This window comes from Rhipicephalus microplus, chromosome 6, assembly GCF_043290135.1.
Source record: "Rhipicephalus microplus isolate Deutch F79 chromosome 6, USDA_Rmic, whole genome shotgun sequence".
Classification (NCBI taxonomy): Eukaryota; Metazoa; Arthropoda; class Arachnida; order Ixodida; family Ixodidae; genus Rhipicephalus; species Rhipicephalus microplus.
Window position 1 is genome coordinate 86346693 of NC_134705.1, and position 12830 is coordinate 86359522.

The 12830-nt window shown below is 45.7% G+C and overlaps 2 protein-coding genes across 8 annotated transcripts in view; one reads left to right on the plus strand and one right to left on the minus strand.

The window, feature by feature from the left end:
- The window catches only part of LOC119167519 (uncharacterized), a 58405-nt gene extending 45677 nt beyond the window's left edge, over window positions 1-12728 (minus strand). Inside the window, exons 1-4 of one of the 5 annotated variants that reach the window (XM_075866148.1) lie at window positions 11794-12709; window positions 10339-10464; window positions 6968-7122; window positions 2-4547 (exon numbers count right to left, since the gene is read on the minus strand). In XM_075866148.1, the coding sequence (XP_075722263.1) occupies window positions 4257-4547; window positions 6968-7122; window positions 10339-10464; window positions 11794-12145 (924 nt within the window). In that variant the 5' untranslated portion in view covers window positions 12146-12709 and the 3' untranslated portion in view covers window positions 2-4256. Of the gene's footprint in view, window position 1; window positions 4548-6967; window positions 7123-10338; window positions 10465-10748; window positions 10886-11755 lie in introns of those variants that run through there. The other 4 variants (XM_037419012.2, XM_075866149.1, XM_075866150.1 and 1 more) reach the window with 4 other exon arrangements.
- The window catches only part of UGP (UDP-glucose pyrophosphorylase), an 81705-nt gene that overhangs the window by 597 nt on the left and 68278 nt on the right, over window positions 1-12830 (plus strand). Inside the window, exon 1 of one of the 3 annotated variants that reach the window (XM_037419011.2) lies at window positions 10971-11145. The exons of 1 other annotated variant lie outside the window; for it this stretch is intronic. In XM_037419011.2, coding sequence (XP_037274908.2) covers window positions 11062-11145 — 84 coding nt within the window. In that variant the 5' untranslated portion in view covers window positions 10971-11061. Of the gene's footprint in view, window positions 1-10970; window positions 11146-11811; window positions 11953-12830 lie in introns of those variants that run through there. One more of the 3 variants, XM_075866141.1, reaches the window with a different exon arrangement.

Sequence of the window (12830 nt, forward strand, 5' to 3'; positions counted from 1 at the left end):
CTGCTCGTAATTTCTTTATTCGTCAATTGTAAAAAATAAAAATAAAAATGCAGCACAATCCCAGACTACTGAAAGACGGGAAAGAATACGTAAATAGAAAATAAACTAAAAACAGATTTTTTCCCCCTAGGACACTTTGCGACACAGACTGGACCCAACATTACTAGAATAAACTCTAGTAACGTTGGACTTGACCGTTGTACGCCCGACGCAAAGGCACATTTGTTACGACGCAAAGGCACTTCTCACGCGGGTGATTTGTTATGTATCACCCGCGGAAAAAGAGCAAATTTTTTCTTAGTGTACACGGCTTTTACGTGTGGATGAAATCTCGTTTAAGCTGCAGGTACAAGTGCAGTACAGGCAGAGTTGTGCACTACAAACCACGAAGAAGTGAGATTGTATAAAAGTTGTCCTGAGTTATCAGTTGCTTATGTGCATTTCCAAAAGCAAAGGCTGCATGGTATGTCATGCCTATGTTTGCCGACTCAGTTCCAGTGTGTGCAGGCTTATTACTATGCGTGCTCAAATTCGCCCTGAAACATCCACAAACAAAATTACTGTGCAACACGACGAACCCGGTCTACCTTGTATCGTGCTTAACCGATAAACTTTTGGTGTAAACCTGGATGTAGTACAGCCGAATAGATAGATGATATGGGTTGGCTGCTCCTTTCTAAACAGCTGTAATCACTGAGCAACTATTCAAAGAGAGGTTCCATCTTCTAAGCAAGGCTACCACAGAAATTTGCGTCTGCAGAGTTATCCCAATGTTTGGAGCGCAATGGCAACTCTACCACGTTTTGCAATATCATGCTCAGTGGCTTGTTTATATGCAAAACTCATTCTGCTTAGAATCAATGAGACTTTGTGCAATTTCATGTGCAAAAAAAAAAAGCCAGTACGTCTTTCTCTCTCATCACCCCTCTCGGTAGCAGTAAAGTTAGCAAAATGCTTGGATTTTTACTGTGTATACATCGGTACCCTGTAATTGGCATCCCCATAGAAACTGTCGTTTGCGATAAGTATGTTGGCGCTCACATATGATTGACGTTGAGTTGTCATGGCAGTGCAAGAAGATGAAAATATAGGTTGCCTTCGACTAACTACTACGGTATACAGTAGTGGTAGGCAAGGTTTATGGCATTTTGGCAGTGATGCGCTTAGCTTGCGACAATCACTCCCTCGACAAGGGAGCGCAAAAAACGACATCATACTCTTTGTCGGCGTCTGCATACTGTTGAGGTAGTGCTCTTCGGAATGTTTGGTGTGCTTGGTAAACGCGTCGACGTGCTTCGTTGGTGCCGTCAAAATTCTGCAAGATGTGTCTTTGAAGGAACTTCAGTCTGACACAATTGAACATTGACTATGGTTGTTGCGAGCGTGAACAGAATCAAGATGTGCCTCGATCTGACCGGTTGCTTGTGCTAAGAGTACGGTGCAGTAAAAATGGCGAGCTTTAGTACTGCCTACATAGCATCTGTAACTAAAGCCCCGGAACCTCGCAAAATAGTGACACTCTCCTCCTTCACCCTCGCATTTCAAATCTGGCGCCACCTGCCTTGCTCCTGTGTAGCAGACGCCCTTTCGTGAAGAGAGCGCTTGCTTGACATTCAGCACGCTGAGAGCATTTACGGCAGCGGTATAACTCATCCTAAAATTATCCAGCGAATGTAACGTTGGCCCATGAGAGTTGTCTGTGCAGAGAGCATTCACCGTTGACTGTCATGCAGTAGAAGCAACAACTCGCGTTGACCTTTTCGACGCAGGACAACGATGTCGCCGACGGTCAATTTTGGCGTTTGGTGAGGCGTCTAAGGCTTTCACCTTAATAATGTGTCAGAAGGCGTGCATCATTCATAGCCAATACATTTGAAAAGCTGTGGTTGTTTCGTGAGGTCGTTGCGCAAATCATGTTTCACAAGTGCGCCTTAGAGACGTAACTGATATACGAACTATATCACAGAAAGAATGAGCTAGCATATGAATGAACTAGCGTACTACCATACGCAATTACTTCATGAAAGCTCCAGTCGTGGATATAAACCTTCACACGAAATGGTAAATAAACCATCACGCGAAATGGCACGTATGTGTCAGGTTCCTAAAGGACGCACGAACTCTGCGACTCTAAGGCATGCGCACTTTGCATAGCTTCCCTCGCATCGCGAGTCCTCCGGCTGATTGGTCGATAGAAAAGAGCTGCAGAAAGCAGTTTGCTCTAAAATATACAAGCACGCAACAAAAACCAATGGAGAGTACCAATCTTAACGTAAGTTCTCGCACTCCAGTAATGTTTATTCAGAACAGCAGCACGGAATCTCTTGACTTTTGCAATAAAATTTTCGATTCTCTTTCCGTGAAATGCTAATAAGCGCACAAACCAGTGTCGTGAACTCATACCAGTGGACGCATATCAACAAGCAAAACACGCCAGCATGCACTGTTGACCAAAAAAACAGCCCTGGCAGGAGTGTTAATGAAATCTGATTGAGAAGTGGCAACGTACTGCACAATAAACTGCATCTTGTCTGTGGCGTGGGCGCTGAGAAGAAGCATCAAAGCATACTCGAAGTGAAAAACTCGCAACTATACTTCGCAAAGTGGATTCGAAAATGTTGACCTGAAGTTCTCACTTTCCCTTCTATGCTACCATGTCTTTTGTCGCAACTCGTTGTGCTCAACAGGTAGTATCATGAACAGCCTTCGGCCATCACTAGACTTGCTCTGGCATCAGAAGGCGCAACAGCCACCCACAGCGACGTTATTCTAGGGGGAAAAGTATTTCACAGCACAACATGCACAGAAGGACAAGTTCACATCCGTCAAAACAGATGCGCTGTACCCCAGGGAGTCCGTGACTGGAGAGGAAAGATGGTAGTCGCGAGTGACTGTAAGCAAACTAACACTGCAAGCGGTCCTATGTGACAGCGTCTGGCCAATACTGACGTGCAACCGGCCTCGGAGATGTCGGAGGAGGGGAAAAAAAGAGGAGGTGCGCATATAACCACATACGTCACTACTTTGCGAAGGTTCAGGGGCCATATCTGTAACGCATATGCAGCCTATATATGAAAAACATGTTTCCCATAGAGCTTGAGCATAGAGCTTCTGCTGATGTGCACAATGCGAACCATGGCATTCTTATAGACGCGACATATGTATTAATACAACTTTCTAATGCTGCACGCTTGTGCTGTGCTGTGTCTTTCAGCATACTGAAGTGATTGACAAAGAGATCAACTTCTAATGCAAACATAGAGACTGTTGTGCAGTTTGCTAGAAGGTTAAATGCTTGCTAGAAGGTTCAATGACTTTCACGCTCGATAACATAGAACTGTAGGGTTCCACCTGGCAAGTTTTCTTTCATGTTTGCACCCACTCTACATTGACCAAAGTGTGGTCATGTGTAGCCTATGGTGCGAGCTTAGAAGCTTTGCTCTACATAGCAGGTTCAGAATTCCCATTCATGACTAATTAGCTGCAATACAGCATGCCCTATCATAAGATTTTAACGATGGAGTCTAGGCTGCAGTTAGTTCAGCATGGTGATGATTTTCTTCAGCAGTGGTACTCTGTAACCAGGGGCGGATCCAGCCACTCGTTATGGGGGGTTCGCATAAGGTAACACTGGAGAGGGAGCCATGGTCAGGACTTTTTTGCTTTTACATTTGAGGTGTTCTCACAGTGGTTTCACTCATTTGTCCTCATTGCTGATAGGAGGTGGACTACGAGGACTGAAGTGAAAGAGGGGTACTGACACAGGATTGGAGGGGGGGGAGCAATTGCTCCTACTGCCCCCTCCCCCCTGTGGATCCACCACTCTTTGTAACCCTTGCACTGTGAGGTCGCTATGTTAACTCATTCGCCACTTGATGACATGATCACAGACACGAGGCCAGTTCTAGAGCCTCCTGTTAGCGCGTTATGTTGTACAGGAACCCTATTGTGATGAAGATCTGCACTTTGATTTGTTTTGGCAGCTTGGCTTCGACACCTTCGTTCTAGCTGAGCATCCGACCTGATTGCTTACTGGATGGCCTCTATTGGCAGAGTTTCATGATGCCATGTGAAATTTGTTACAAGTGAAAGATTGAGAGACTAGGCATGCTTTGACATGTGTGTAAGTTATCTGCATAGTTGGTCATTGAGCTGCCTTGACAAGGCACTCTACTGGACTAACAGTTGGTGTGAAGAACGTGACAGATCCGGCTAAAAAGACCGGCTTGGCTTCCTGACTTGTGCAACCCGCAGAGCTATATGGCAGTCGTTACACATCTTTGGCTCGGCAAAACGGCAGGCATGGACGAGTGCCATCCCTTGACTGTGGTAAGGCCGCCGAAGAAAGCGGCCTCATCGGTACTGTTCCCTGTACTCTGAGATCCAGATGCGCCGGTCCTTGGGTGGCGCCGAGTGCGGACGCCCCAGACGATGGGTCTTGCGCTGCATCGGCGGTGGTGGGGTCGGCGACTGTTGCCGTGTTCTCGCGGCAGCGAGAGCCGAGGGATATATCTGCAGTGTCGCGCGAGAATATTGTAAGGCTGCAGCTGGAAAAGGCAGATTTTTCATCATTGATCTCCGACTTTTTTTATTCTTTAAATGTGCGAAAAACACACATGCAGTCAGCCTGCTCACTTTTGCATGAAAGCAATAGCAATGATAAAAATTGCTGCGAGCCAAACACATCAAAGGTAATAAAAAGGTAAAACGTGTACAGACCTTGGTTACTTGCATAAAATCAGCACAAACAGCTGTACACACTAACATGTAGAAAGTAAATAACGCTAGGATAAGTGTGTAACACTTCCTACACTATTCTTGGTCCTGCAAGAACATGGTACTAGGTTTTTGAGCATGCACGTGACATTGCAATTTAGTTTGTGCTCTGCGAATACACTGATGAGTACCGAGTGCTTCACAATGGAAACTCTACAATCAGAAGTGGGCTTCATCACACAGCATGCAAAAAGTTGAGGCTGATGCACAAGTTCGCTTCATAGACAACTTCACATTTTCAATACAATTGATGGCAGCAATTGTGCTTGCATAATTCTGCCAAATGTATCGTTTAGTGCACATGTTGCATACTCCTGTCTACTAAACAAGCAATATTGGACTGGGGTCCCACTGCTCTGCTTCTTCATCAGTGTTTGTGTACACTTGCTTTTTCGCTCTCCTTTTACTCTTTCCACCACGATCATGCATTAACACAGTTGTGAGTGCAGGTCAGAATGTACTGCAAGGCTCTTTTCGTTACTGCTTTGATATTGGATCTTCTGACTAGTAGCTCTTTGTTGCACATAACAAATAAAATGTCTATAAGTATTCTTAGTCAGTTCATTTAGGTGAAGAAGAAAACAACAGAACATCACAAATAACAGCACAAATGGGACTTATGAAAACAGCCCAAAAAATTAGTATGGTAGAGTAATAACAAAGCTCTAGAAACAATACTGTTATATCAAGCCTTGCAAACGAGTTCTGCAGAGACCTGCAAGGTGGCGGAAGGGTTAAGCCAGTGTCAGAATTTCACGGAACTTGATTCCAAGTCATGTGTCAGGATCGTTTTACGGGACATGGAAAAATAAATAATGAGCTGAAAGTAATGAGCATTTTGCCTAATCTAACCTTCACGCACGGAGTTTTGCTATGAATAGATAAAAATCAAGCAACGAAGCTTTCTCTCTTGCAGTTATCGCTGTTAAGTGCCCCTTGCAGCAAAGATGGGAATTCATCAAAACTGAGACGGTGACTCATTGAGATGCAATGCTTGCACTAGGCGGAAATATTCTGAAAGTCTTGTCTTGTTAGTCGGAAACATGCAGTGGAGTAGACAGTGAAACTGGAAAAGGTAATCCTTTTTAACTGAGATGTAGAAAGTAGCAGTCAGCTAAAATGGATATGAAAGTGTATAAAAGGTGATAATGCTTTTGACAAGAGATGCAGCGATCAGCTTCCCACCCACACTTGTGGGTATTTGCGTCAAGTAAAAAAGGTGCCTGCCCAAGGCATTATCTTCAGTACAGCATTCATTATCTCATATACACATGCCAAGTGTAATATAACTGCACTTTGGCTACAGTTGCTTATGTTGCAATTATGTATGTGCCACAGGAGCAATCTTACCGAGGCCTTGAAGCTGGTAATAGTATAGTAGTATTTTAGTGCCATGCTAGCAGCCTTGAAATAGCACATGAGCGGACAATGCATGCACTAGATGGTTTTCACTGTAACGGACATCCCAGCATATCATTTACATGATGTTTCAGTACAATGTGGGCAACCACAGGCAATGCTTACACTTCAAGGCAATGTCAAAAGAGCCATGTCATGCCCAGATGATACATTACTCATGGCAAGCAGTGACAATGGCATACTGTTTTTTTATATTCTAAATCGTTAATGGTAATTTTCTGCAGCTTTTCTACTTGCATTTTAAATGTGAGAGTTTAAATAGAGTCACCCATGTATCTGCAATATGTGGAGTTGGACTTTTTATGCGGTCTCAAATTTTGATGCTGTTGGCTACCAATTAAGCAGATAATTCATCATCCCCATTTTATCCATGTGACAGCATCAACAAGTGCATGACTATGCTTACAATTGATATAAGCACTTCGACATATTAAGGGATTCGAAGGTAGCTGAAAGGGTCTCGGAACAAACAGGGCCATCTATTAATCCAGTTGACGACATCAGGTGAAACAAAGAGGCCTGGGACAGCCACGTACTAATGCATAGCACAATCAGCGCTCAGTTAAAGCAACACAATGGTTCACAAAGGGCCGGATATTCAGCTGATGATGGCAGCCAACGAGATGGATTGATTAAATTAAGAAGTCTGCAGGCGTATAATGGAACCAGCTGACACAGGGAAGGGTAAATTGTAGCTCCTTTTTCCTGCCGTGGACACAAAGTAGGTTTACAATGAAGATTGATGGCAGGCTTGATAAATGTTTGTACTCACCTCATTGGTTGAGGCAGCCACATTGAACGTCTGCTTGGTCCCTATCGTTTCGACCTCGTCAGCCCAGCCATAGTTCTCGAAGGGAGCACCCCACAGAGCGAAGCAGCGTTGGCACGGTTCCAGCTCCTTCCTGGGAGAGCCGCGGTATCTGCTACCTGCATAGCAGCATAAGGAGAGGCAAGAGGCTGTACTGTCACCAAACAGGAAAGAACACGACCCACAGGGATGCTCGAATGCTAAAACACTGCGGCTTAATTGAGTACGAATCGAATAATTTCATATGTCAATCGGACATTGAATGCCCTTTAAGTAGGGACTTCTTCCACAATTGAAATAGAGCGATATTCACATCTCACTGTTCACGATGTTAGCAAGTTTGTCTTTTCGTTCCATATTACAAGACACTGTTTGTTTACCACAAAGCCAATTAAATCATGGGAAATAAGTGGGCAAGTTGTATTCTTGTATTGTTCACTGAATGCGAATGATAAATCTATAGCTTTCAGAGTAAACGTCCACAAGCCAATCCATGTCTAGTAAACCACATAAGTGCTGTTTGATGCCTGTGGGACTCGTATACTAGTGCATCAACTTAGTGCATGCCGTGACTGCCACCACATGAAAGAGGGGGAATTAGCTGTTATGTCACTACTAAAGGCATTGGAGAGTTCACTGAAGTGTGGGAACAGGAACTAAAGTACCTATAAGATGCCTTTTTAGGGCAAGACACACTGAAACCTAGTAAATGCACAAAATGACAAATATATTCCCTTCCTTGGTTTTCAAAAAAACTTCCATTTAGTGTATGTGTATGTATACTTTATATAATCACTACTTGACTAATACATAATAGATACTAGAGGTCATGGAACTGATATTACACGAGGTGTGCATATTGCTTTCGTATATTCATTACATCCTGATATCAACTGATAACATTGTATGTTTAGTTTGTTATTAGCAGGTATAACTTGTAATGTCTGCTTTTACTATATCAGGGCTCTGCTGCATTATAGTATATATTTTTTAAGTGCATAAACTGAGAAATCGGGAACGCATTAGTTTACTGATTGCTTTTGATGCATTTGCATTTATAATCATTGTTATTGCTGTTATTTTCTTTCTTGTAGTTGTTCACTGTCTAGATTACGCTTTGGATGTTAACAAATTGCTAGTTTAAAAAGTGACCGAGTGAATCTATTTAGATTGATAAACTGTACTCCGAGAGTTCTAATGCCGTTAGTTTCACCATCATAAGCTGAGAAATAGAGCCGAACAGCAAGGCCAAATTATCAATTTTAAGCTTCATGCTGAAGTCGTTGCACATGTAATTACGTTTTTTTTTTTAAGTGTGTTTCTAGTATTCTGTCGGCAATTTCTCAGCGAAGTTTTCTTCAACTTGCTTAGTTAAATTAGTGACCCCTCAGAGGGCGATGTACAATAGACTCTCATTAAACAAAACCTGAGGGGACCGGGAAAATGAGTTCCATTTAACAGGAGTTGCATTTACTGAGAGGTGAACTGGGCTGCAGCATTCAAGTTTGAAAGCAGTCATATCAGAGGTAGTTGTATAAGCAGCAGTTTCGTTTAACAGGTTTCTTTTCACTGAGAGTTCACTGTGCTTCATTTCTACCAATTAGGGACTATGTAGGACCTTGTAGAGGTCATCAAAAATTACATCATGACATTTGGTGTGTGAATTTCAAGGTGGTGTCGTCATTAGCATTTTTTTAGATGCGAAGCAGCTCTTTGACTAGCCTGTGTAACGCTGTTCCTCCATGCGTTCATATAAACGTGCCGCAACGGGCTTTTCTCTTCTCAGGTGTTGGAGCAGTGCCAAGTAGGTCACACCACAGCTGCGCGTTGTTGTCATGCTCCCCTCGCGTGCCGCGTGCTCGCCGCAGCCACCACAGGTGCTGCCTCGTCCGTTCGCCCGCAACACCTTCCGCTACTGCTGCTTGCTCCACTACCGCGACCACCGTTTCGCGAATCTGCCAGCGCTGTGAATTCTCCATGCTTTGTCGCTTACCAAGCATTTCCTCCCGGCAAACATGCTCATTATAGAATCTTGAAAGGCTAATCTTTGAATGTAAAGATAGTTTTTCTCTTCATTTGACCTCTTAATATTCAGAGCTCATTCCTTGTGTCTGTGCGCTAGTCAGTGGCACGATGGTTGTGTAAAAAGATTCTGGAGGTAAGAGACAATGAACGCCATTTGAGACATTGAAACTCTACACATCCAGACAGTTGCTTGTTCGACAGTAATGTAATGCAAGCCGCATATAGAAGTGTGCATTGTGCTTGAAGCTGGTTCACATAGCCGCAATCAGATAGTTTCTTGGGACGGCCGAGCAAGTGATCCAAGCGTTTTCCACCAACCCTAACATTTTGTGTGTTGCAATTTCAAGCTTGCAGATTGTCGTAGCCAAAGGTTAGAAAAAAAACTGGCAGATCTTACGTACAATGGGAATCGATAATATGCGAAGCTTAAATGAGGAAGGTTGATATGTCACTTTAAAATCAGCACAACGTTACGTGGTGGACGTACATTATGGCGTACATGACTTCCATGTCATGGTTATCTTGTTTGAACGCATCATTTATCTTCGTCATCTATTCACGTTACATGATACCAAATTTGGTATGTGTGGACCTAGCAAAATGGTCGGGAATACGTTATGAGCGTAGTATGTATTGATGTTTTATATGACACATATGTCATGATTATCATGCTTCAACATCTCATTTACCTTTGTCGTCTAGTCACGTTACGTGATACCAAATTTGCTTTATGTGAAGCTAGCTAAACGGCCACGATCGCGCTATGAAAGTAGCATGTAGTCACGTTTTCCATAACACGCATACCATGTCTGTACATGTCATTTACCTTCGTTATTCATTCACATCACGTAATACCAAATTTGGTATATGTGGAGTTCTTGAGGGTTCTATTGAAAAATCACGATTCAAGATACCTTGTGCCATACGTCATTGCATTAGTAGCTTAGTCATAACAGGAACAGTTTTTGAGCAAAGTAGTGTAATGTGGTTTAGGGGTTTGCAATATGGACCAGCCATAAATGACAAAATATTGACTCCTCGTGTTTGCCTGTGTCTGCATCTCTTCACGATGCATCAAAGTATCGTACTCATTACGAATGCCTAAAGAAATTAGATGTGCCTTGAATGCCTTCGTATCCTATAATCGCTTGGGTCCCTGAAAAACTTGTTGCCTGCACTTCGTGCTCACTTTTAATTTGTGGAGATGCATGTGTAGATTTCCCACATTGTATGGATGGCCTTGTCTGTTTATGTGCAAAGGGACACATAACCAGACAAGCCTTTGTAAAGACATTGGCGATGTGACTCACGGGTTCGACTTTTGTGGTCCTGGGCGATACGGGGCATCTTCACGATGTCGGCCAGCACCGTCTGCACTGCGACGTCTTTCTTGGCAGGCCACGCAGTCTGTGTGGCCATGTGCCTGTCGGCGGATGCTGCGTACACAGTAACACGTTATAAATATGCGAAGGACGGCCACTTATGATGCTCCCGTGACCGTTGTGGTGCACTTATGCACTGAAAACTCGATTGCGTGTGCCCGCCAGGGAGTGACCTTAATTAATGCATGGATAAGATTTCGCTTGCTTTGAGAGGACTGTCGACGCCTTGTTGCGCCTTTTATCGCATTGCTGATGGTGCTGACTTTGCGGGTTGTTAGGGCCTACTCGCGTCTGTGTTTTCTGCTAAAATAATAAAATAAAAACACTTGTCAGCTCACGTCGTCGCCGAGAGCAGAGTACGAGTGTTTTCTGCTTTTGCAGACGACACACTTTTATCGTGTGACGCGCGCGAGCGGCGCACTTATAAAGAAAGAAAATGGGCAATATCTCTCCGATATGCCCCCGGTCTCCTTCCTCTCATCGCGTCGTAATGAGCGGCGTGCGTAGCCTATTGATGGAGAGGAGGGTGCGAGGGGAAGGGGCGTGTAACACGCGTATCCTCTCGATGCCCGACGTCGCAAACGTCGCGAGTCCTCGTTCCGTGTCGGAAGTCTTCGGCGCGCGCCAGCGCGGCTATTGTGTGCAAGCACGATGAACGGCGGCTCCACCACGGCGCGTTGCAACGGGACGACACCCGCGCAGAGGAGATCGCACTTCGAGCAGTGGGACGCTACGGTACGTTGACGCAGATCGCGTAGTTGCTCGTGTTTTACTACCAGGGAAAGCTTGTTTGCAAGAGCGCTGGAGAGTTGCGGTTTGTCTTTTCCCCGCGCTTAAAATACGATCGCATGATACAATGAGAGTTCGCGATTGTGTGCAGGTTTAATTTTTCTTCGAAAATTCGCCCGACGTACGTACGTGTATCATTGTGGTTCAGCGATCGCAGTGCTTCCGGATGTTTCGTAGCAGACGACACAATTGACACCGACGCGCATTTTCTTTTTCTTATCCCACGCGCAAGGAGATGGGCTTTCTAAAGCGATCGCCGTATGAAACGTTGGATCTTTCTTTTCACTTTCGTTACCGCTATGGCGCGTCGCGCAGGCATTTGATGCGCCGGAATACGCGCTCTCCGCAAACCACGCGCACGCGTTTGGTTGGCTGCCGCGGTTCAACCAGGTGTGAGCGGTGCGTGTGTGCACAGCCGATGCGTTTGGAGCATTCAATAAATTACGGGAGGCCACTTTCAGCGCTGACGCGTACGTGTGCGTAGCATCGTGCCGAACGCATCTAACTATTTATGCAACACCCAACAGGTCGACGGGCCAGTTCGAAATGTACTCACAGTGAAAGGGGCCCGAAGAGGTCGACAAATCAACGTACCGAGGATTAAAGCTGCGTCGACTTCTTCTACCGGGCTGCGACGCGGCGGCGCGGATTTTCGCTGACGGGCGAGAAGGGCATCCTCCTCGGCGCGCTTCTTGGCCGCGGAAGAAGCCTCCGCGATGAGCTGCAACCGACGCTGCCTGAGCTTGGTGGGCGGTAAGCCGCATTCTTCGGACTCGGAGTCTCCCAGCTCGTAGCCGCTGTCCTGTTCGTCGCCCAGCGGTTCGTGGACGTACTCGCGCTGGCGCCTCTCTGCGCGGTACAGCGCGTTCTCGAGCCACAGGGCGTTGCGCTTGTCGGGCGAGAACCACCTGAAGTTGTTGCGGTACTCGGACTTTCGCAGCACCATGTTTCGTCGCCGGGCAACCGGTACACCAACTATGCACACAACGTCGACACGATGGTCGCTTCCCGATTGTTTTTTTTTCACATGTAGACCACGCCGCGCTCCGCAGAGCGGGAAAGCACTATTGGGTGATGTGTCGTTTCGTTCGCAGGCGACAACTTCGCACCTGGCGTCACGGCGACCGCGTCTTCGTTGACCTCGCGTTGCGGATGGCACGCTGTTGCAGACGACGACATGTAGTTAACGTAAGCGGCCGGACTTTGCCCCCACTCACCTCAGCGCTGCGTCTGTCTAGCCGTGTTCCGCGTACCCACGGCGCGAAACGGATTAATTTATCGGGAAAGGGCGTTGTTTTCCCTGCACGCTAGGCTAACCACGACGGGGCACCGAGCGGCCGCGCCGCTTTGCACGACGGCGCCGCGGCGTGCATTGATTGCTCCGGTTTTCCCTTTTCGAGTCTTTGTTTTCGTCTGCTTTTTCCCACCGTGCACCGTTATGTTGGCCGACACAGCGGTGTAGGCCGGCTCTTCCGTCGCCGCCGTTGCCGTAACCCGACTGCAGCGCTGCTTCTGTAAATGGATAATTTTAGAGAAGATGTTTAATCAAGGGAAGGGAGGAGAGCTCGGCTTGGAAAGAATTCATTTCGTTAGTTCAATGCGTTCCGTATTATTTAAATATTTTATATATC